At 33.9% G+C, this 25,591-nt stretch overlaps 1 protein-coding gene across 5 annotated transcripts in view; it reads right to left on the reverse strand.

The window, feature by feature from the left end:
* Positions 1–25,591, reverse strand: part of DYNC1I2 (dynein cytoplasmic 1 intermediate chain 2) — a 56,292-nt gene that overhangs the window by 12,224 nt on the left and 18,477 nt on the right. For 3 of the 5 annotated variants that reach the window (XM_059167044.1, XM_059167042.1, XM_059167043.1), the window contains exons 5-14: positions 24,824–24,883; positions 22,585–22,700; positions 9,742–9,837; positions 9,378–9,540; positions 9,154–9,253; positions 8,568–8,693; positions 7,478–7,624; positions 6,993–7,106; positions 6,551–6,684; positions 5,585–5,729 (exon numbers count right to left, since the gene is read on the reverse strand). In XM_059167044.1, the coding sequence (XP_059023027.1) occupies positions 5,585–5,729; positions 6,551–6,684; positions 6,993–7,106; positions 7,478–7,624; positions 8,568–8,693; positions 9,154–9,253; positions 9,378–9,540; positions 9,742–9,837; positions 22,585–22,700; positions 24,824–24,883 (1,201 nt within the window). The remainder of the gene's footprint in view (positions 1–5,584; positions 5,730–6,550; positions 6,685–6,992; positions 7,107–7,477; positions 7,625–8,567; positions 8,694–9,153; positions 9,254–9,377; positions 9,541–9,741; positions 9,838–22,584; positions 22,701–24,823; positions 24,884–25,591) is intronic. The other 2 variants (XM_059167046.1, XM_059167045.1) reach the window with 1 other exon arrangement.

Raw genomic sequence — 25,591 nt, forward strand, 5'->3', positions numbered from 1 at the left:
CCATCAGCAGTAGAACAGATAAACTGTGGAATACTTACATGTTGGAATAGTATACAACTGAGAGAACAATCAATGAATCTCACAAACATAATGTTAATAAGCAAAAACAGCCAGCCACAAATATGTAAATATTATACAATTCCATTTTTATAAAATATGTAGTTATATGCAAATTAAACTTATTTATGTCTTTTTAAAAAAGATTTTATTTATTTGAGAGAGAGAGACAGAGAGAGCACAAGCAAAGGGAAGAGAAGAGGGAGAGGGAGAAGCAGGTTCTCCATTGAGCAGGGAGCCAGATGTGGGGCTCGATCCCATGAGCAGAGCCAAAGGCAGATGCTTAACTGACTAAGCCACCCAGCCGCCCCAATAGAATCTCTTTAAAAAGAAATAATTCCAAGGTCAGTAATATCTTCCTATATAACTTGACTGAGATATGACCTTTTTGAGAAGGAATGTGTCTATTAAAAGCAAAGGAAATACAAAGAAGCAGAAGATAGTACTCAATTCAAACATTGTCCAGGAGAGAGTCTCAGCCAAAGGATTCTAAGAATTACCACTCATGGCAAGGCTATCTCCATGTGAAAATGAATGAATCACACTATCTTCACTTGATGCCATTAAACATTCAAATTAGAAAACTTCCTTTGTTCCAATTTCTTACTCACCAAGCAATCTTCTGATTATAATTTGGCTTCCCACGTGGGTTGTCTACAGAGAAACAATGAGCTGGTCAGGCCAGCATGAGTCTCTAGGCCTTCTGGCAGTGGTTTCTCATTATTAAATTAATAAATTGACCCTCTCCCTATCAGTGTCTTGGAAGCCTGTTAGTTCAGTCAGCACTCCCTAGCTAATCAACTCTAGTAGATTGATAAGACTTAAATTTCTGAATTAGGAAAGAACAGGCTGGACACTGGCCAGTGGCAGGTTACTATAGTAAATGCTACCATGGAGGATTGGGTCCCAACGGTCAGAAAGCCTTCCCCAAGAAACACTTCAAATTCAAAGCATTTTTTCATTTGAACGTGTCTAATATGTGCACAGTTGCTATTCCAAGCATTAGGAATGTCTCTTCAACCTCATTTTAAATGGTGGTATTCTCTGAGAGTTAAATAATGAAGCTGTTAAAATATAAAAGAGAATTTAAGACATCAGAGATTGTGAAAAAAATTTAAGGCATGTATGGACTACTGAAGTCTGAAAACTACCTACTCTAAGAAATTATCCCATTGATGATTTTAACCTTGACAATTAATGGAATACAATTCTGACAGAAAATGTTCTGACATTAGAATACACTGTGCATACATGGAAATATTTTGGCCCCAAATAAACAATCCTTATATTTTAAAAGTAATTTGTAACAAGTACGGTTAAATGTGGCAGAACATTAAGCTAATTTACCAGGTCTACCCCTAATCAAGTTGTTTTTTTTTTGTTTTTTAAAGATTTTATTTATTTATTTGACAGAGAGAAATTACAAGTACACTGAGAGGCAGGCAGAGAGAGAGAGAAGGAAGCAGGCTTCCTGCTGAGCAGAGAGCCCGATGCGGGACTCGATCCCAGGACCCTGAGATCATGACCTGAGCCGAAGGCAGCGGCTTAACCCACTGAGCCACCCAGGCGCCCCCTAATCAAGTTCTTAACAGAATCCTCTGTTTACCTTCCAGTAGTTCACTGCTCACACATTCTTCCTACTGTTTTTCAGGGCTGCCAAAGTACTTCTGTCATGACTTTCAAATTTGGCATTTTGAAAAGGTAATGGTGTCCTCCAAATATAAATAAATAAATAAATAAATAAATAAATTTTAAGATTTTATTTATTTATTTGACAGAGATCACAAGTAGGCAGAGAGGCAGGCAGAGAGAGAGAGAGGAGGAGGAGCCCGATGTGGGGCTCAATCCCAGGACTCTGGGATCATGACCTGAGCTGAAGGTAGAGGCTTTAACCCACGGAGCCACCCAGACGCCCCTCCTCCAAATATATTAAAAGTAATGTCTTGGTTGGTATAAACTTAAGAAAAATGTGGAAAATCCTCTACATCTCTGTTTATATTCTTTACTAAAAATAACTGCGTTTAAAAAAGCCTTGAAAACAATTTGATGACCCAGAACTCTGTTGCTGCATTATAAATTCCTGACTAGGCAAAAATTAGAAGCTGACTATACAAGTAGATCATTTTAAATTTGAGGCAGTGTCAAATTGAGGTTTCTGAGATTTTTTAGAGGACTTATTAAAAAGGAGAAAAAAGGAGGAATCTTGTTTTGCTATTAGGGAAGAGCCAGATCTTAAAGGATATAAAGATAAAGCATATATAGATATATCTTAAAGATATAGCAATTTTTAGCAACTTGTTCCTTCCACTTTATGGGGACTCAATTCCCAGAGTCTGAAAACCCTTTAAAAAAGTAGAGGCTGAGAAGAAAAACATTTAAAGTCTGTTAAATTCACAAATGTAAGATACTGGCTTAAAAAGCTTAAAATGGAATTGAAACAATGTTTTTATTTTATTTTATTTTATTTTTTTTTTTTTTTTTTTTTTAAGATTTTATTTATTTATCAGAGAGGGGGGGGAGAGCGAGCACAGGCAGACAGAATGGCAGGCAGAGGCAGAGGGAGAAGCAGGCTCCCTGCTGAGCAAGGAGCCCGATGTGGGACTCGATCCCAGGACGCTGGGATCATGACCTGAGCCGAAGGCAGCTGCCTAACCAACTGAGCCACCCAGGCGTCCCTGAAACAATGTTTTTAAAGATATTATTTAAAAACCTTGTCTACTGGGGCACCTGGGTGCCTCACTCAGTTGAAAGACTGACTCTTGGATTCAGCTCAGGTCATGATGTTAGGGTCATGAGATGGAGCCCTGTGTCAGGGTCCACGGTCAGCAGGAATCTGCTGGAGATTCTCTCTGTCCCTCTCCTTCTGTCCACCACCCCTAAACCGCTCTCTCTCTCTGAAATAAATCTTAAAAAAAAAAAAAAAAAAAAAACCCAAAAAACACAGAGGCACCTGGGTGGCTCAGTGGGTTAAAGCCTCTGCCTTAGGCTCAGGTCATGATCCCCGGGTCCTGGGATCAAGCCCCGCATGGGGCTCTCTGCTCAGCAGGGAGCCTGCTTCCCCCTCTCTGCCTGCCTCCCTGCCTACTTGTGACCTCTCTCTCTGTCAAATAAACAAATAAGATCTTTTTAAAAGACATATACATAAAACACACACACACACAAACCATAAAAAAGACCAAAAAAAAAAAAAAAATCACCTTGCCTATTACTCATAACCATTGTGTTGGAGAGCACACTCAAGTTTTTTGGCAGAGTAGAAATAAATACCACCAACACAAGTACCACGAAACATAAATCCAAGATCAAAACAATGACACTGGAAGCCATAATATAACCAACTAAAAAAATATTTACTCAGCAGATTGTTGCTGTTCTAGCTTTCACAGAGAATTACTTATGTACAAAAAATAAAAGGCAGTTCTTCTGATAAAGTTTTAGAGGGCCCTTAAACATGTATAAAAACACTCTGTTCTATGTTGGCTCATCCTTTGACCACTAACCCTGGAGAGGTATGTACTTGTGTATGTGTGTGTGTGTGAGACATAGGTATCACAGTTGAATGAATAAGTGAAGCTCACAGAAGGAAGCAATGCCTAGCTCAATTAGCAAAGAAAAAGATATGCCTGGCTGTCATTCTTATTCAGAAGGCAGTTCTATGTTGAAATACAGCAAAATACAAGAACAAAAAATACCAACCACCAATCAACCAGCTGTGTGAGTACCACAAAAGCAAGCATCAATCAGTCTGCTATCACAGACATAAGTTCTGTTCTTATTTAGGCAACGAAGAGGAATTCTTCATTTTCCAGTCTTGCTGGTAATATATGCAAGGGTGGAAGCCTCAAATTTAAAGCTAAAAGACTGGCAACTGAAGCCCTATTAAAATAAATCTACAAATTTATAAAAGATTCTTTCCAAATACTGAAAAACAAAGCTGGCCAATAACCTAACAAAGATATGTCTCCTGTGTTTTTATATAAAGAACTACTAAGGTGTAGCACATCTAGAAATATAGTAACTTATATGTGGCTACCTGCAGCCTCTGCAGAAATAGTTGGCTTCATCTCTCCTATTCCACACCTTGCTTTGGTTTTACTAGCTAGATTATATATTTCTTTGCTTGTGGTTATAAGAATCTTCTTCCCGTACCTTTTTCCACTGAAAACTCTCCTTAAAAAAACAAAAATTCAAGAACAACCCAAGAAAGAAAACAGATGATTGATTAAATGCATTCAGGGCTCTGTCTGAACCCCATGAAAGAGGAACTGAACATTGCTAAGTGCCTATTACATGTTAGACACTGTGTTAAGCACTCTTCTATATATTTCCTTCATTAGCCTTAAGTGCTATTTTTATGCTCACTAATGCCAAATATGAAAATGCTCAAATTTAAAAGGCAAGCTTTTAGAGGCAAAGTTTTCTAACTCACTTCATATTACATTGAAAAAAAGCACCACAAAGAAAAAAAATGAACAGTAAGTCCATCCCAGATTTCTGAGGCCAGCTTTTGATATATAAATACGGGTTCACTGTAACAGTAAAAAACATTTCTTAAGACCACTAGGTTTCCTCAAAGACACTGAAGAACCAAACAGAATCTCTAAATTCTGTCTCATGATAAACTATTCAAAACATCAACATTTAGAATAAGGCAAATAGAAACAATAAGTGAAAAATGAAAATGAAAAAGTATAGCTTAAAATTTAACTTCGTTTAAATAGAATCTGATGTTCTGATTATGCAGCTTTGCCAACTACAATGTAATACTGGAGAAAAGCCAGACAGAAAAGTCAACGCTTCTAAAATTTAATATGCTCTCAAACGAAATTACAAGGCCTATCACAAGAAGTAACGTTCCCTACTTAGATTGGCCTTGAGACTTTCAATGGAACAGGGCAATGTCACATTTATCTGGAATTGCTGGGCGATCAGGAATCACTTTATAACATAGTAGGTTTTTCAAATAACTGAAGCTAATTAAAAGGTAAATAAACTATTTAAATTTTTTATTGTGGAAAACAAAATTATATATGCCTTTATACAGTATTTCCTTACTGATGTAAGTTTGTTATTATAGCCTTATTGTATAGGACTTATTGTACATCTGTTACCTGCCTTTTCTCCATTTTCCACCAGCTCTGTACGCCACTGCAGCCTCTAAAAGCTCTTTCAAGAGCAAATGTATGGCTTTTGTACTGGATGATACACAGCTATGAATGGTGCTATGAGAGATACTCGCGTGCTTTTTTCCCCTACTCAGTTCAGAGTAAACAGTTCTGTGCTCGAAAAGCCTGAACTGAGAAGACTGGTCCTTGGTTATGTGTGAGGTTAACACTTTTTTTCACACTTTTGTGAAAACTACAACACCCAGTGGCTCACTCATGTTCAGTATAACTTCTTATCAGGTTTGATCTATCAGTGAATCATTCTAAGCTATTAGAAAGCTTTCTGTCTTTCCCGCGTAGAATTAGAGCACCACCTTGTGTCAGAAACCCAAGGAAATGAGCAGACATCTGTTTTTAGATACCTTAGTTGTCCAAAGTTTTACTGTCCAGTCAAATGATGAAGTGACAAAAAGATGTGAGAAGTCCACTGCTCCAACAGCTGCATGACAATGGATACCAGTGATTGGTCCTTGATGTCCCTCAAACATCTCACTGATTCCAGCTTTGCTATTTCATAAAAGTGAAAATATTAGGGAACTCTCTTGGAAGTAGACTGCTTATAAATACATTTTATTAAGGATTATATATATCAGATTTTGACATCATTTCAACAAACCTAACTCTGCTCATAACACATCAGAGTTTTATGTTGAGTGTTGCTCAATCCAGATTTGATAACACTACTAAAACAGTAAATACATTTTGAACTATAAACATGGTGTTGACAATACAACTCACAAGTCTAATTATCTGAAGTAATGCAATAGAGATAAAGGGAGGCTACTAATTTTATATCAAAAGCTTTGACATGAAGGTGATCTGTATTTGAGATGAAATCTGGACACTCTATTTTTTTTTTTTAAAGGAAGCAATTGATAAGGTACAGCTAGACAATTTCAAAACAGATTGAACAGCAGGAGAAATACTAGTCAATTTAAAATGTGTACGTGACATTACTACAAAATTATCAGCAGGATGTACTAAAGCTCAAAGTCCAAATATATCAAAATGGAAAAACGACTGATAAATCTTATTTACAACTTTAAGGGTCAGTATGTGGCATGTGCATATTATATTTGCAACTGCATACATACAAAACCATAACATACCACAACCCGTAAGATCCAGAACATATCATGATCCAAAGTAACCTTTTATTTGAAACAGTATTTAAGTTTTAATTTTATATACCTGAACTCAAAATACAATTTGTCAAAAAATAATGAGTGGCTCTATGACAAATCTCTATTTAAACAAGGGGCAATTTGTTTTAATGAGACTATTAAAGGGAGAAATTTAAATAATTGCAAATTCCAGTTTAGATTTACCTGCCATGGCGGCATGCTGTGTACACAGAACCTTCTTCACTTCCAACAACAAAGTTGTTGACATCTCCAACAGGGAAGGACATAGATGTCACAGCTACTGCCTTTGACTGTTTATGAACCAATTCCATGCTATCCTATGTAGAAAAAATTAAGGAAATTATTTTATAAAATTGCAACTTTTAATTTTCTTAGAAACAGTTTCAGTTTTAATTGGTTTATAAACAATTATTTTATTATAATACTTATACAAATTTACTTTGATTAAATGAAGTAGGTTTGAAAATAAAGTATATCATGACAAAGTATACCTAACCGGTTAGGCTCATAGGCTGTTATCATAATACTATTATAAACATTTATGAAAAAACATAAGCTGGGATTTACATGGACTTAAAAAATAAAAATTTAGTCTCAAAATTTCAGTTTTCCAAGTTTAACTTACCTGTGGATGGGAAAGCATGTCCAGACTCCACGAACAAATTTTTCCATCAGTAGATATGCTAATCAGATTGTGAGCATTTTGTGTTCCAACAACATTTACACAATATACAGGATGCTAAAGAAAGAGATATTAAAAGAAGTTTTCTGGGATTATTTTGCCAAAAAAATGGAACCACTTTTACACTATAATCACAAGTATTCTGTTTCACATCAAAACATTCTCATATCTTGATGGTATTTTTCATGTGAAGTTTGATGCTATTCTGTTGATTAATAAAAGCTTGTCTCAGAAGATAGATGAGTTTTTAATAAAACAGATTTCTAAAAAGACAACAACAAAAAAAGATCTTCATTCTTGGTGGCCAACTGACGAAGAATTCATACATCAAAGGAAACACATTCTGAGACAACTCTGACAGACACTACTAAGTATTTAATGGTGAACCTGCACAGAAGTCTAATGGAAATAACCTCTTTACTACTTACTGTGTGTGCAGCAGCTGACAGCGGAGTTCTCTGCACCGGAGTTCTTTTATTGCTGCGGTTATCCCACAGGACAATTTGGCCTGAATATGTACCACCAACAACCAGATTTGGATGAAATTTTGCAAATGTAGCAGACATCACAGCTGACTGTAAATAAGTAAGATTTTTATATTTAAGGTTCAAATGGAAGAAGCCTGATAAGGTATAAAAAAAAATCTATATGCAAACATTTTCCCTTTTAGTGTAAGGTATTAGAGGTTATAAAAAGAAGTAAATTAATTTGTTTAAAAATTTCATTTTATTTCATAATATAAAAATACACCTTTAGAATAGTTTTTGCTTAAGTCAAATGTAATGTTTACATAAATGTATTCAAACCATTTATAAGGAAAGTAAAAAAATTATTTCATTTGATTACAGTATTAAATCAAAAGACAACTGGCTCTAACAGTAATGTGACAACAGAGTATAAGCTAGTTTTGATTCAGTTAAGCATTTTTCTCAGAATTATGAGAATCTTTTAATAAAAAGATTGTAACTTATGCAACTAGAAAAGGCTTGCAAATTCTAACCTTCCACTAAACTCACTTTAAAAATCTGCATCTGTTTCCTACTTCAAACATACGTTTTCCTACTTCAAACATTTAAAATCATCTAGTTCCAAAAAAATAAAAATAAGAATAAAATAAATAAAACTATCTAGTTCCAACTCCTCAGGCCATGTATAAGTAATTCAGTGGGCCAACTGTCTAATTGTATATTCAGCATATAAGTTCATGAGAAACTCCCTGTAGAAAAGACATTTTACAGAATATTCCTTTTATATAATCAATTACAATAACAGAAAATCACAAATGCAAAGGACTTTAGGTGTGATTAAACATAAGAGATGTCAGAAAAGCCACAAAAGGCAGATCATGCTGAACTGAAAAGTCTTCAGTTTTGTTAACATCTGTTTGCAAATATGAGGTGGTTTAGTAAATGCCAATCCAATGAAATCATTATGTTGACAAGAACAGAAAAAAGGCATTTGTCTAAATTCATTAATGAATTCTTAAACTTAGGGAAGACGGTTAAAAGACCATCTTACCTGGCAGTGAAACACATATTCTGGGGTAGTTTTTTTGTATTTCATATTCCACACGAGGGCCACACCATCAGGTTCATGAGGAGCATCTTCATTGTTATTATAGGAAGCCACGAGTAGCTCTGGATACTGTTCACAAGAATCAAGTAGGGAAAAAATTGCTATGCGTAAGAAATGTTTCACATTCTCAGTGACTCAACGGTCTTTACCAGACTATTTGAAAATATAAATATTCAACATTTTCACGAGAAATGTATCATAAGAGTTATGCTTACTGGGATGTAGTTACCACAGTTAATTATTTAAAACGTTTTAACATTAAAACACGCTGCAATTTTAACCAAAGGATATGGTGAGCAACTGAAATTAATGAACCTGGGTTGTGGCATAAATTCAATCTTGAGTTTAAATTAAAGGATGGTTCCAATCCTTTCTTCCAAATATATAAAATGAATACAATAACATTAGAACCATTCATCCATTATTACTTTAAATGATATATACTGATTTAATTACACAAAGTTTCCATAATTAAGAGTGCCTATTAATTTTAATTAAAAAATGAGTAACCAATTTTGTTACAGTTTACCTGAGATGACCAATCCAAACAGCTAACAACACGATGCTTTGACCAACGTTCATCAAAAAATTGTCGATTTAATGACAGTTTAGCACCTGCTTGAATCTCTCTACAGAAAAAGACCAAATCCAAAAAAAGAATGATGTTATAACTTATCACTCTTGATCGGAAAGTAACTTAAGTAATCTTAAAGTAACATTGCTGAAGCCATAATTTTAGCCATTAAACATTACCCTTCTTTGTCTTCCAAATCCCTTCCGCTGTAGTCAAAGAAGATATTAATCTGCTCAGAAAGCGCTCTCTCTACAATTCTTGTAGAATGGTCAAAGAAACTTAAAAATTCCTCCGAATGTAAGATTTGTTGCTTTTCTTCTTCAGTCAGCTCATGAGGGGGAGCTGGAAAACAAATATTTTCCTAAAGTCCATCAAATCATGTCAACTCACTATCACAGTTTGGATCAATGAATGGCACATATTTTTTTCAATCAAATTCACCTCTTTGATTTAGAGGATTCTATTCTACTTTAACACATAAATAATAAAAAAAATTTTTAGTAAGAATCAACAAAATTTTTGTAAGTTAATTCTTTAAGGTACCTTTACTATCATTTTCTTCATCTTTCTTTAAAGTTTTCTCTTCTTCAGGTTCAGTAGGTGGTTTAGGAGTCACTACATCATCTTCTTCCTCTTCATCTGAAAAAAACAAAAACAAAAACAGAAAAACACAAAAATTACTTTTATGAAAATAACCAAACTTTCAAGCAACAGTTCAGAAGGTGTACAACTAACTATACATAAATGCAAAAGTAAACCACTGACAAGACAGAACAAGTAAAAATAATACGAATTCCATCAACACAATTTTAAAGAAATCAGTGGAACTTCTTGGTGTTTTACATACCTATGTGGTACCTCTAACAGTCATTCCAAATTTTGTAGCTACATAAACTGAAATAAGATATATAAGCAACTAGGACAAATTCCTCATGGAAATCTCTAAAAGCTTGCAAGCATTTATCATTCCAGACAGAACAACATGCAACTCCTGCATAGTTTTATGTAACATGCTGACACATTAATGCTGTGGAATGAAGAAAATCAAATGTCTAAAATAGCCTACAGAGCTGGCTGCTTACTTGTGATCTGAAACCATCAGTGTCTAATGGGTCTTCATATGGCATAAAGACGGCTTACATTAACTCTCAGGTTGCTATTTGAGAGGCAGATTTTAAAGATAATAGCTATGAGACCACATTTTCTATTCTGTCATTTTAAATGCAAGTCTCATTATCTATTGTTGCATGATGTGGCAATAAGCACTTAAAATCATGTTTTCTTAACTTGGAACAAAAATATATATTGAGATAATATACAGTGTTTATAGGAAGACTTTATTACTAAATCTCCTCTCCAAACCAAGAACTTAAAATCACTTACTTTAAAATGTTGTAGAACATACAACTCTGCATACCTTCTCTCTTACTATGTACTGAGACAGATTTTTATGAAGAAAATGCTTCTTTTTATTGCCTGAACAGATGTGTCATTTGTCTATAAGGGAAGGGCAGCAGGCGTCTGCAGCAGAGTGCATCTTAAGTAATGAGGGCCTATTCAATAAGGGGACTTGTTATTTATAGTCATTTCCCCGACCCATGTTCAAAATTATCTAAAGCACACATACATGCTCCGTACACAAAAGAATGGTCAAGGATGGGAACCAGCTGCCAAGTCATGGTCCCAGCAGCCAGGCCAGCTGACTAGAGAGCAACAACCAGATGGCACTGCTGGGATTGTGTCTTTCTGCTACAAGGTGGCAAAAGGATGGCACAACATTCTTCCGCTCGGCTGCTTCCAATCCCGTCTCTCCCCAATGGTGAGCCTGTGCAATTACCCACACTCCAGGAGGCCTACAGATAAGCCTTTACCCTGCAAACAAAATGCAGCTTGTAGGCCACACCAGCTGCCAAACCACACACATAGTGTTAGGTTTGGAGAGCTATGAAAATCTTTCTAAGTCTATAGTATTAGCAATAAAAATATAACTGTACCTGTAGGAAAAAAAGCTTTAAATGGCACTGTATAATGCACACAATGATACAACCTCCAACTTAATCAAAATGATAATGACGTATGCCAATCCTACATTACTTGAAATTGAGCGATTTTTACGTTCTGACAAGTTTACAGAACTAGGATAAATGGCACGAATGATTTCAATATATGCTCATACTTTTGAACCAAATGGTGAAGGTTAAAATTTTTCCTTTCAAGGGCCTCAATCAGCCACAAAGGAAAACAGTAATCACTGTCTTTTCAGCCAGCCCAACCGCATTTGTCAGCCCTTTCTCCGTCAATGCAGCCAGAGCAATCAACCTGCCAAACATTCAGAATGGAAAAACAATCTGAAAATACAGGGTATAATGCACCTGCCAGTGAAAATGGCCATTTCAAGAAAAGCTAGTGATCTCAGTGACCCCGCTGAGGAGGCGGTGGTGCAAAGGGGAAAGAACACGTAAAAGAATTCTTAGTGATCGCCACTCTCTTGCACATTGACACTTCCTTACAAAGCATGCCAATTACAGCTTTTGTGCTACTTAAAAAAATGAAAGCTTTTTTTGGGGGCAAAATAATCACACAGAGACACAGAAAGACAGTACTCCTTTTAGATGAATTCTCATATACAACAGATTATTAATCTGAAAACAGTATAACTGGTGACAATTCTATACTGTGCTGCTCAAACGTGATGAAATTCTACCATAAAGTCACCTGTAGGTATAATGTAATAAAACAGTTTAATTACATTTAACTCAGAAGTTGACTTTTAGAATAATGATGTATTTACTTGAATTAAAAATTAAGTTTGAGTGTGTGTGTGTTTATATGTGTATATATATATATATATATATATGCATTATATATATAACATATATATTTCCATTTTCTGACTATCAGTTATCCTAACCAGTTTTGTTTACTAGCAGGGTTTATTGTATGTAAATCCTAAAATCAAGGAGAGGGATTTTGAGACACCCTGGACAGGTCATTCTTGAGCACTGTGAATTACAAATTACAGCCTCCTATCCACATTGTATTTTCCACCCTCAACTTTGTTGCATTATATGGCTTCTAAGTACTATTTCCAATGACAGGTGTCAAATTCCTGTCATAATGCATATGGTCAGTACTTTAGTGCTAAGTGACCTCATAATCTACATATTTAACAGAAAAGATCTTGTTTATAGACCATCTTTTCTTTCTAAAATTTAAAATGTAGATGAAGTATGCTAGACAGTGATCTATATCTGCCTCTTACATGGCATTTGCCCACATAGATCGGTTTAGTTGTGGCTGAATCATGAGTTATCAACTATTTAGATACATGTTTTCAGGATTTTGTTTAAGAGTTAATGTACATAACTCTCTTTCTACATGGATGAAAAACTGATTTAAAAACTATGACAGGTCAAAAGATTAAGCTAAATAAAATTTCAAGGAACAAAACCCCAAATCATCTGTTCTTCTTAAAAACTACAAAACACCATATTTTTATTATGAAGTTGGTCTTAAACAATTATATATATCAAATATTTGGTAAAAATGCCCATCAGATCAGAGAATGTTTCTCCGAAAAAATACACTTCTCTTTTTAAAAACCAATATGATAGTTGCTAAAGGCCTACTGACATGAGCAAAAATATAGTATCATAATTCTGAAGATTTTCTAAGCTAGTCCTTATTACATGATAAGCTATAATGTATTTAAAACAGAAAAAGAATGCAACAGAGCAGGAAGACTGAAAAATGGGACTGCCATGTCACATCAATTTATTGATGAATATTCATTGCAATATGCTAAGTGGTTAACTCCATGCTTTCTCTGACAGGGAATCTAAGGTTATAAACTGAGCAGTAAAGAATGCATAAAAGTAGCAGTTACTTTTAAAATGACAAATCTCTTGTCAATGAATGCTAAGACTAAGTTTAATGAACCATTGAATTTTTACTTTGAGTTAACATCAAAATTGTGATGTATTTTGGTGAGATGGAAAGAAAAGCTGCTCTGTAAATTAAGCTGCACCTAGAAATAACACCAAAGAATGAAATTCCAGTTGTCGGAATAATCTGTTACAACGGAGTAGGTTAATCAAAGTTAAATCATCTGTAAAATGGGTGGCTTTTGTTAAGCTGAAGGAAGGAGTCTTCAGAACAAGTTTTCTCATCTGTATGTCACATTACACTTAAGAGACATCTAAGCTAAGAATAAGCCACAAAGTACATTTTGAATTATTTTAAAATGTTACAACACACTTAACAGGTAATATGCAACATCCTAGGAAATCCTCACTAAATACTGATACTTTTTAAATCTATCACTTATCATGATTAATTCTTACTATGAAGTGAAGAACAATCCCCTCATTGGTGCATTAATGTTCAGAAAATGTGTTTTTTGTCTATAAATGTATCATGTAGTTTCATCAAATTGGTGTACCATATTTTAAGATAGTTTTAATGTCCTATAGAGTATTCTTAATTTACAAAGTAGCCTTATTATTTATGGTATACCAAGTTCTAGAAATCAGAAAATTTATTGCATATAAAAATGATTTAATTTTCAAAAATTCAACTTGTGAATAACTTTACAAAATCATAAAATGAAATTAGAGAAAAATGATTCAATTATTAGTTTTTAAAATATAAGTTAGATATGAACAGTTTTCCTACAATATTTTCAAAATAATCCTTTCTTTTCTAGATCAAAATCATTTTGAATCGCTTCATTTCAATACAGTTGTCCATAATTTCATCTATTTATACCTTACTCTTTAAAATCATGTTATGAAGGGTGCCTGGGTGGCTCAGTGGGTTAAAGCCTCTGCCTTCGGCTAAGGTCATGATCCCAGGGTCCTGGGATTGAGCCCCACATCGGGCTCTCTGCTCTGCAGGGAGCCTGCTTCCTCCTCCTCTCTTTCTGCCTGCTGGCCTCTCTGCCTACTTGTGATCTCTCTCTGTCAAATAAATAAATAAAATCTTTAAAAAGAAATAAAAATAAAATTATATAATGAGAACCTTATATTGGGACAAAATTTCATGAATGGATCAATGGAATCCACTCCTTTTATATTTTTAATTATCTAGAATGATATGCAAGATCTCCTGGATTTCTTAATAATTTAGATCTTCACCAAGGGAAAATATACAGCAGTTTTTAAATTAGTAAATATTTTGAATACAGATCTAATGCTAACTTAGGGGAAAAATAAGAAAGAAGTGAAATTTTAATTATAACCTGGTCTTTTTTATACAAAGTTCAGATTTATCTAGACAGTACTGGCATCACTGACATAGACCTTGATATCTGTGATCTCATACGTACTACATTTTTTTGATGCCATAATTTCACATATGCTGATTGACAGTCTTTAAGAACACATGCTTTAATTTTCAATTATATTTATATTCTCAGAGATTCCCTGAGGGTTGAAACTCATTTATTACGTCTTATTTATTCCAGAATTTTTTAAAATTCAATTTTGGACAAGGGTAATTTTTACCAGGGGCCCCACAAATTTAGTCTACCTGGGAAGTACGGATTACAGACAGAAGTTAAGATCATGTGATAACAAACAGGCTATTTACATATAATACTTTTCTATATATTATAAATAATAATTGACATTTTCCTAAGAAGTATCTGGCTACTAAACCAATACCAAAAGTAACTGTAAAACTTCACACAGATTAAAAAAAAAACTGGAATAGTATAAGAACTGTACCTGACTAGGAATCAAAACCAGGTTCTGGTTGAGCCCTATGGTCACCCACCAATTCCTACAATTGTCGACCAGAGGCTCATCAATTAACTTCTTCAGGCCTCAGTTTCCTCAGGTGTAAATAAACTGATAATATTAGATAACATAGGATTTCTTGCTCTTTAGATAGATCTTTAAAGAGCAAGAAATCCTATGTTATCTAAGATCTATCTAAAAATAGCAAGAACAAAAATCTATTCCAAAAAGGTAGATAAAAATAATGCCATTTTCAAAAGAGTTCAAGACTTTTAAAAGGTAAGGGAAGAAAAGTAACTTTTCCAAGAGTGTATCTGTGGACACCATGAGAAGCTCTTTACCTGCAGAGAGCGAAATTGACTAAGGTCACATGTTCCTAGTCAATTTCATTCACAGTAGGTGCTTTAAGACTGCAAAGCACCTCAGTTCAGAAACAGTACTACCAACTTACAGAGTAAACTTGAAAGCAAGAAGATGCCTAGAATGGAGAAAAAGAAAAACAAGGCAGAATAAAAATCACTGCTTTTTAAAAGAATAGATTCAGCCATTTGAAAAAAAAAAAAATAGTAGAAAGATAAGAGTTAAGCCTAAGACCAATTTTTATCTTCAATTTAGTAACTCATATTACTCCTGCACTGATTACACTGACTACCCAAGTTTAATTTACTCCTCTGCTACACTCAAATTGTAATTTCAGCAATTTTGTCTCATGGTGAGTTTTGGAATTTGTTACATAATTCTTAAATGGAAACCAACCAGGCTAAGTTTGAGAACCACTGTATTAAAGCAATGGATAAGTACAACCAGTATTAAGCACAAAGTGTTTTCATTATAAAACCTTAATTTCAGGTTTTTTCTTTCCCTCTTCCTACAACTTCCACAAATTGGGGAAAGAAACTTAATGGTAAGAGCCCTAGACACAAAAATAATTATAATAATATAGAAAGGAATTGATCTCATTTTTATAAATAGTTCCAAAAGCCAAGGATGGCCCCATAGTATCAGGATAAATTTCTCATTCTCCTTCACTTATATAACTTTAAAAAAAAAAAAAAAAAAGGTAGGGATGCCTGGGTGGCTCAGTCAGTTAAGCATCTGCTTTCTGCTCAGGTCATGATCCCAGAGTTCTGGGATCGAGTCCTGCATCAAGCTCCCTGCTCAGTAGGGAAGTCTGCTTCTTGCTCTTCCTGCTGCTCTTTCTCTCTCTGACAAATAAATAAATAAAATCTTAAAAAAAAAAAAAAAAGAAAGGATGACCTAATGCCTCCACATATAGTGTATACTCAATAAAACTGTAGAATATGAATACTTGTTAGGTTGAAAATGAATAAACATGGACCTTAAAAAATTAATACCTAAGTCTAATCCACACGGGAAAATTTTTAAAGGCACTGGTGCTGATGCAGACATACTTATTAGAAAGAAGGCTGAGTTCACTTGTCACTTTCACCTTCAATTAGCAAAGATAAGAAAAATTACATTTAGCACTATGAAAGATCAAAGCTGTTTATTCATTTATGTAGATAATTACTATAAAGTATTATCCTGATGCAGATACACCAATAAAAAGTTAATTAAACCTCACTATCCTTTAACAAAGTGTTCTTCAAACTACAGGCCTAACTAAACCAATAAACTGAGCACATTATGGTCATTCTTCTTTTTTTTTAAGATTTTATTTATATTATTTGATAGGCAGAGATTACACGTAGGCAGAGAGGCAGGCAGAAAGAGAGAGAGAGGTGGAAGCAGGCTCCCTGCTGAGCAGAGAGCCCAATGCAGGGCTTGATCACAGGACCCCAGGATCATGACCTGAGCCGAAGGCAGAGGCTTTAACCCACTGAGCCACCCAGGCACCCCTATGGTCATTTTTCATTAAAAAAATGAAGTATAGCAAGAGAAAGGGAGATGTTATTTAATAAAACTTTTATTTCTGTTATACATTTGTATCCATGCCTGTACTGTAAGCATGAAAATGCTGCTTCAGTGGCAATATGAGAAAGCTCACCTTAAAATCAGACTAGGTTTAGAATCTTAGCTATTAGCTCTGTGAGCCTTGATAAACTCTTTCAGTTTTACCTTCTTCATGTGTAAATAAAACCTATACTTAACTCTTACAGTTTTGGTGAGAGGATTAGAGATAATGTAAAGTGCTTCACACTGTACCTGGTATGTGAGCACTCTTTGTGTTTAAAATTTTCAGCTATTAATTTACACATAACATTTGAAGAACATTACAAATGAATAGCTAAAATTATATTTGAAAGATGTTAACAGGTTCAATTTTGTTAAAGTATTCAGAGGGATACCTAGAACACAAAATAACAACACATCTGTATCTACACAGTTTGTCACCACGGAACTCAAGAAGGCTTTAAGGGGAATCTATAATAGTTTCATTTATGGATCTAAGAGCAAACAAAGACTAGAATATGATATAGTCATATTAAAAGCAAGAACTGAGACTAATCATACTTTTTCACCCAAACTCATCAATAATTATACTATAGCATTAACACTTGAAAATAACCTATTTCCTAGTAGTTACTTCCAGAGTAAATGCATGAAAATAAATAATGCAAGTAAGCAAAATCATACTCCTGAATTAATTCCTTCACCAAAATCTATGTTCTTAACACATGACAGGCACTATTCAACCAGGCATTACAGCAATGAAGAAGAAACAGTCTCTATACTCACAGAAAATCCAACAAAGTAAAAGTTTGGTGATGCTAAAAGCCTTGCCCCAAATAATTTAAAACTGAAAAGAATACAGTTCATCTTGTGCTTCTGGATCATCAGCTTATCTAACAAGTCATGATCTTTCAAATTTTTAATTACTTACAAAATAAAAACAGGAAAAAGAATGTAAAAATTTTTTTTTTCTATTTATTCGACAGAGAGAGATAAAGCGAGAGGAGGAACACAAGCAGGGGGAGTGAGTGAGGGAGAAGTAGGCTTCCCACCAAGCAGGGAGCCCGATGCCGGGCTCGATCCCAGGACCCTGGATTAGGACCTGAGTAGAAGAGAGACACTTAACAACTCAGCCACCCAGGCGCCCTGGAAAAAGAATTTTTTTAAAATGCCAGTCTTATACGGCTATACACTCAAATTAGTTCAATGGGAATAAGTTACATGTTAACATTTAAAATTTACACACATCTCAAAATAAGCAATTAAAAATGCAAATTTCAAAAAGGATAAAATCATATGTGTGTATATATATTTATATGTGTGTATATATACAGACAGAATTTTAGAAAAAAATGCATCTTAGAAAACTGGAAACAAAATATTAACAGTGGTTATTATACAGTGGAATCATGACATTTCCTCTTTATATCCTTTCTGCATTTTTTAATTGAAGTATAACTGTCACAAATATCCTGTTAGTTTCAGATACCTGTTAGTTTCAAGTATACATATAGCAATTTGGTATTTTTAAACACAACAAAATGACCCTAACAATATGTCTAGCTATCATCTGTCACCATATAAAGTTATTATATTATTGAATATATTCCCTATGCTGTACATTATATCCCCATGACTAATTTATTTTATAACTGGAAGTCTGTACCTCTTAATCCCCTTCACCTATTTCACCCACCCCCAATGTCTGCCCTGCTCTGGTAACAACCAACAGTTTGTTTACTGTATCTATGAATCTTGTTTCTGTTCTGTTTGGTTTTTTGGTTGTTTTTTAGGTGAAAATGCAGTATTTGTCTTTCTCTGAAATAATTTCACTTAACATAATACCCTCTAGATCCATCCATGTTGTCACACATGGCAATATTTCATTCTTTTTATGGCTGAGTAATAGTCCATCTCCTTTACCCGTTCATCTATTGATGGACACTTAGGCTGCTTCCGTATCTTTGACTATTGGAAATAATGCTGCATTGAACAGAGGGGTGCATATACATCTTCAAATTCGTGTCCTTGTTTACTTCAGATAAATACCTAGAAGTGGAATTGCTAGATTGTATGGTGATTCTACTGTTAATTTTTTGAGGAACATCCATACTTTTCTCTAGGGTATCTGTACCAATTTACATTCCCACCAACAGTGTACAAGGGTTCCCTTTTCCCTACATCATCACCAATTCTTGTTATTTTTTGTCTTTTTGGTACTACCCAATCTGACAGGTATGAAGTAGTATCTTTAGTTTTGATTTACATTTCCCTGATGACTAATGACATTGAGCATCTCTTCATGTATCTATTGACCATCAGTAGGTCTTTTTTGGAAAGATGTATATTCAAGTCCTCTGCCCATTTTTTAATTGTTCTTTTTTATATTGTCTAAGTTCTTTATATATTTTGGGTATTAACCCCTTCTTAGGTATATGATTTGCCAAATTCTTCTCCCATTCAACAGGTTATCTTTTAGTTTGGTTGATGGTTTCACAAAATCTTTTTAGTTTAATGTAATCCCATCTATTTATTTTAGCCTTTGGTGCCAAAGTCTGAGAAAACTGGTCTAAAAAACTATGTACAGTTAAGACCGATGTCAAAGAGCTTACTGCTTATGTTTTCTTCCAGGAGGCTTATGGTTTCAGGTTGAAACCTGAAGTCTTTCATCCATTTTGAATTTATTTTGTACATGATAGAAGACAGTGGCCTAGTTTCATTTTCTGTATTTTCTATATTCTCCATGATATACTACTCTAATAATTAGGAAAAAATTATTGAGAAAAAAGGAATTCTTCACTTAAACTGAAAATATGACAGGCATTACCCAAAATAGCTTCAGAATGCTTTACATTTCCAACAATCCAAAATGCATTTCATAAGTATGATGGAATAACTAAAAATAAATCTCCAAATTATTAGATGAAGAAAACCAGCCTAATATACTTTTTAAATGAGCCATTGTGCCCATTTGGGTTATTCTGCTCACTTGTTTGAGTTAACATATATAATAATGTAGTTCAGAAAGACAGACATTAAAATACTTAAATATACTAATTAATAAAATACTATTTTCCAGAAATTATGGAATCGTGCAGGGTTCATATTCTCCATACTGTTAGTTCAACACTTTACCTTTCTTTTTTCTTTTAAGTTGCTTAAGTCTCAAAATTACCATCAGTGGCTTTTTTTCTAGAAAGATGAGGACTTTTCTCCCGTGAAAGCTATTTTACCAATCAGTGGAGCAGTAGGAATGAAAAAAATGTATTCACAGACATGAACATTCACATGATCAAGTAAAAAAAAAAAAAAAAAGGCCTGGATAAAAATATTATCCTGATTTCCTCAAAATTTTTGAAGTGTAATAATATGTACGACAATGTCAACCCTTTTTGGGGAACAAGATGAAAGAAAACAGAAAAGTTTAAGGTATTTATTTCACTTCCATCCTTACTGGGCAGCGAAAGGAGAGTTGTTAAAAAGTACATAGATTGTAAATAGGTATAATAATCCTAATTTCTTTTGGTATATATAAACATGTAAATTTAAAGATTTTCCTTGGTAATAGGTAAAGGTTTCAAGAACTTTTTTTTTTTTAAAGATTTTATTTATTTGTTTTACAAAGAGAGAGATCACAAGTAGGCAGAGAGACAGGCAGAGAGCGGGGTGGGGTGGGGGGGGAGCCGGCTCCCCACTTAGCAGAGAGCTCTATCTATGCGGGGCTCAATCCCAAGACCCTGAGATCATGACCTGAGCCGAAGGCAAAGGCTTTAACCCACTGAGCCACCCAGGTGCCCCACAATAACTTTTTTTTAAGGGGGGGTGGCGGAGGGACAGAGAGAGATGGAATGAAAATCTTAATTAGACTCCATACTGGGACACGGGGCTTGATCACACAGCCCTGAGGTCATGACTTAAGCCAAAATCAAGACTTGGATGCTTAACCAACTGAGCCACCCAGGTGCTCCAAAGACTTTTTTTTTTTTTTTTAAAGATTTTATTTATTTATTTGAGAGAGAGAGAGACAGTGAGAGAGAGCATGAGCGAGGAGAAGGTCAGAGGGAGAAGCAGACTCCCCATGCAGCTGGGAGCCCGATGCGGGACTCGATCCAGGGACTCCAGGATCATGACCCGAGCCGAAGGCAGTCATCCAACCAACTGAGCCACCCAGGCGTCCCTCCAAAGATTTTTTTTCTCCATTTTGTTTACCTGTATTTTCTGGGTTTTCTGAAGTGAATATTATTTTTGATTCTCCTTAATGGAGAAACATGGTAATGAAACTGAAATTTTAAAAATAAATTAATTTAAATATGATAAACAAGGTTTTAAATGTTTGATATTCCACAATTAAACAGGAATAAGTTTTCCTAGTCAAAGAGAAAAAAATGTTCCTTATGCACAGACTGTTAAAAGGAAAATTTATTCTTGGACCACAATCCAAAATATCAACAACTCTAAAAATCCATAACTCATTTGGTGGTAAACCCTGATATGATCAGAGGTAAAGCTATTTATAATCATTATTTATTTTACTTGGTGTGAATATTCATATCTTCTGCTGTCAAAATATTAATGCCCAAGATGCTGCTAGAGTGTTTACTTACAGTACATATATTTTACTAGTAACTTTACTATAATCTGACAAATTCTGAATTCAAATATGTATGTAGCTTCAAAGGTTTCAGGTAAGAAACTGTGGACCTCTACTAGGGATATTATGTAAATCCTTTTTATGTGTGACATAAATTGATTAGTCTAACTGGAAAAAACAAGAACTATCATATTAACTTTATGTTTGAATCATTAACTATCTGATGAGATTTTAAAAATTAGTTCCCAGTATAAAAATGTTAACTCCTTCTGGTTTAAGAATCAAGACTCCTGGGGTGCCTGAGTGGCCTAGTCTGTTAAGTGGCCAACTCAGCTCAGGTTATGATATCAGGGTCCTGGAATAGAGCCTTGCATCAGGCTCTGTGCTCAATGGGGAAACTGCTTGAGGATCTTCTCTCTCCCCTGCCCTCTGCCCCTGCTCCCCCCTACCTCTAAAGTAAATAAATAAATCTTTAAAATAAAAAAAAAGAATCAAAAGAATCAAAAGACTCAAAATTCAATATAATGCTTGCATATACATCTATTACACACAGATTAAAGTCTGCATATGAAATCAACATTATAAGAGCCCTTAGATCATAAAACCAAAAGTTTAAGAATTAGGTCTAGATTTGTTCATTAATATAGGTAACAATGATAGCATACCAGAATATCATATGCTCTACAAAAAATAATTTACACTGTTTCATTTACTGTGTGATCAATTCTTTTAAAGGATTATCCTCAGTGACAGAGAAATAGAACATTCCTAAGCTTTTCTGATTCTAAAGCATCATATATCAATAAAAAAGTGAAGACTAAAAACTTAAGTGTTTTTTTTTTTTTTTAAATAAATATATAATGTATTATTAGCCCCAGGGATACAGGTCTATGAATCGCCAGGGAAATATTTAAGTTTATGTTAACAAAATTAAAAACCATAGTTTATACTTTAACTTCTAAAAGAAAAAGGTTTAAAACTCTAAGAAATAAAAACATCAATACAGAAACCTAAAAGTATTAGTTTTAAATGTTTCCCTAAGAAATTATGCCAAAAAAAAAAAAAAAAAAGGGAAGAGAAAAAACAATCTTATTTATTCAATATGGGAATTTAATGATCACCAAATTAAGAATATTCACTCACCTTCTTTGGGTTGAGCCATAACTGGAGTCTGAGTTTCCTTTGTATAAGTGACGATTTCTCGAGGAGGAAAGTCAACTTGTGTAATTTTAGCCATTCCAAGTTTAATAGGTCCTCGTCTAAATAAAGTGAAGACAAATGTTTTTAAATACAACAAATGAAACATTTAAACTACATCAAACCATGTTATTTTGGAAAATTAAGAATTAAACATTGTGTATCCAACATTGTAATTTAAATCCCTCTTTTATTCAAGAAATATCAGATGAACAATAAATTGGCTTTATTTTTACAAAGGAATTTAGAAGGGAGCAAAAAACAAAGGTATTTCAAGATGTTTGTTTTTCACTTTAAAAAGGCAAATAATTTAGTTTCTTAAAGCAAATGTGTGGGTAATAATAGAGTAGGAGGATAGGAATTTCAGAGTGACTACTAAATATGGTTGGTTACGAGAAATGTTCTTAAAAGGGATATGATTCAACTTTTTTGAAGAGGCAGATATATGGATCTCAGACCACGTTTAGTTTCCTTCACCATTAGGAGACTTAAGCTTTAAGAATGAAAAATAAGTTTCTGTTGAAGACCTTCCTTCCACTTATATTTTGCAGAAATTGAGAATCATACAGTCAATTTTGATTTCAAAATGAAATATTTAAACTTTTAAATCTCTAATCTCTGCATGGTCAGTACTGTCCTTGATTCATATACGGACAAACTACAATGCAGATATTCTACTCCTGAATTAAAGCAACAGATATTTTGAATACAAGAAAACTGTTAAAGTCACCTCTGTCTTAAATAGAGGGAATACATTCTTTTTTGACAAATAGAAGAAAAGAACTGTAGCTGAGGAATATAGATCAAATTAAAGATATCTTTTATTAGATATATTGAGGATTTCTTGATTTATTAGATATCTAAGTACTAAATCAAATAATACAGTATGCTTCCAAGCTCCCCAAGAAGTTCTCAATTATACAACTGTCTTAAAAGGATGTCTTAAAAGTACTGATGTAATTTCAGAATGTCAAGCAGGGTATCTAAAATATATACATATATGTAATAATAACTATTTTCTTATAAAACATTTTCAGAATCCTATACAAAAAAGTATAATAAAATTAGTACATTAAATGGGTTAGTTTTCTTTAAGATCCCAAATGTGGGCTACAATAAATTTTTTAATGTGTTTTCCACTTTAGGAATATCTTAGCTTTAAAGGGGAAAATAAGCATATAATCGAAGAATTAAATAGGAAAACCTAAGTAGATTTGAAGTAATCTCATATTCTAAGAATAAAATTTGAAATACAAAACACTGTATTCTGAATTTTAAAATGTAAACTACTTGAAAAGTAAATCATTCACGTATCTGGGAAAAAACGGCCAAGCCAAGAACAACATTAGGAACAAGTTACCAACTTGGCTGCGTATAGAGTCTCATTAGAACAAACAAACAAAATACTTAAGATTTAGGAGCAGAAGGGTAGGGAGGTAATACCTCACTTATCCAAAAGCCACTTTTCCTGAGACTAAAGAAGCAACCAAGGTTTGGGGGAATCACAGGGCAGCGAACAGAGAAGCTTCCAGTTTAATGTATAAGAAGCTCATATACTTTTCCTACATGTCCGAATTCAAGGCTTATTTACTCTTACTTTAGACATAATTCCAAAAGGTATGATCATGTGTTTTAGAAGGTGCAAATTATCATATTACTATCTGAGTATGGCACAATGGCAGCACCAAACATAATTTGCATTGGGATTATAATAAATAAATGAGTGAATAAATGAAGTAAAGAATAAATCAATAGCAATCCAGGGCCATAGTGTAGAAGACCAACAGCTCTGTTCCTCTTAACATCTTAGAAATCATGAGAAAATTTTACTATAGGAAAACAAATTAATACTTGTATCAGGTAACCCAGAAAAGGTTCAATTATATGTAGAATACATATCAGGAAAAGTCTGGGAAGTTTATAATCCAGGTTAGAAAAATTCACATCAAAGATATAGAAATAATCAAAGGACTCTGGACACTTAAATGGTAGACTTATGGTACCTAGGAAATCAAATACATAAAATATTTCTTTCACTAATGACAGAGGATAAATGAGGTGTCACGGTAAAATATTAACTCTTTTCCTAACTGTATAGTGTACATTAGAAATTTAAATAAAATTAGGAGTTTCGCAAAGAAGCAAATTAATTATAGAGAGGGAAGGTAAAAAATCTATTCAATACCCCAAATCGGAATCTGAGTGAAGCTGAAGAACTGATGGATCTGTATCCCAATGCAGCGTCCTAAATGGTTGTAGGACAACCATGAAGCGTTAGCAAAAAAGGCCATAAGTTAGTCAAGCAAATATATTCTATGAATAGGTAAAGCTAAAATACTGTTCACAATTAAACACCACATGTTCTGGTTAGTATGAAATAAATACCAGGTTATCACTCAATGCTCTACTGCACACCATAAGCATAAGTTGGTTAAAGATGCAAACATATAACCCAGAATAGTTAAAAGACAGTATTTTCAGATTACAGGAAACTAATATTGCCTTATAATGGATAAGAACAGCCAAAGCATCCAACAACACAAATAATATATTATTTTTGGATAACAAGCTAGGCTATAAAAAGTTAAAATTTTAATTCTCTTAATTAAAAAAGCATTAGTAAAAACATCTTAGTTAACATATTATAATATTGCCCAAAGCATTAAATGTGTGCAGAAAATTGTCATTTTGCTAAAGGAAATGAATCAACACATAAGCCTTTTGGTAAGAAAACCAAGGACTATTCCACTGGGATACAAAAAAGCTAAAGTTTCCAAAATGTGACCCCTGCGCAATTTATGGGTTAAGCACAGCCTTGAGCTTACATATCATCTGCTTTAGAAAACAACTAAAGATTTCTGTCTGTAGGGGAAAAAAAATTTTCCCAGGAAAAATATTTTATGTTCAAAGGACTTACCTAAATTAACTAAACTTCTAGAGAGTATCAATTCTA

Source organism: Mustela lutreola, chromosome 3 (assembly GCF_030435805.1).
Source record: "Mustela lutreola isolate mMusLut2 chromosome 3, mMusLut2.pri, whole genome shotgun sequence".
Classification (NCBI taxonomy): domain Eukaryota; kingdom Metazoa; phylum Chordata; class Mammalia; order Carnivora; family Mustelidae; genus Mustela; species Mustela lutreola.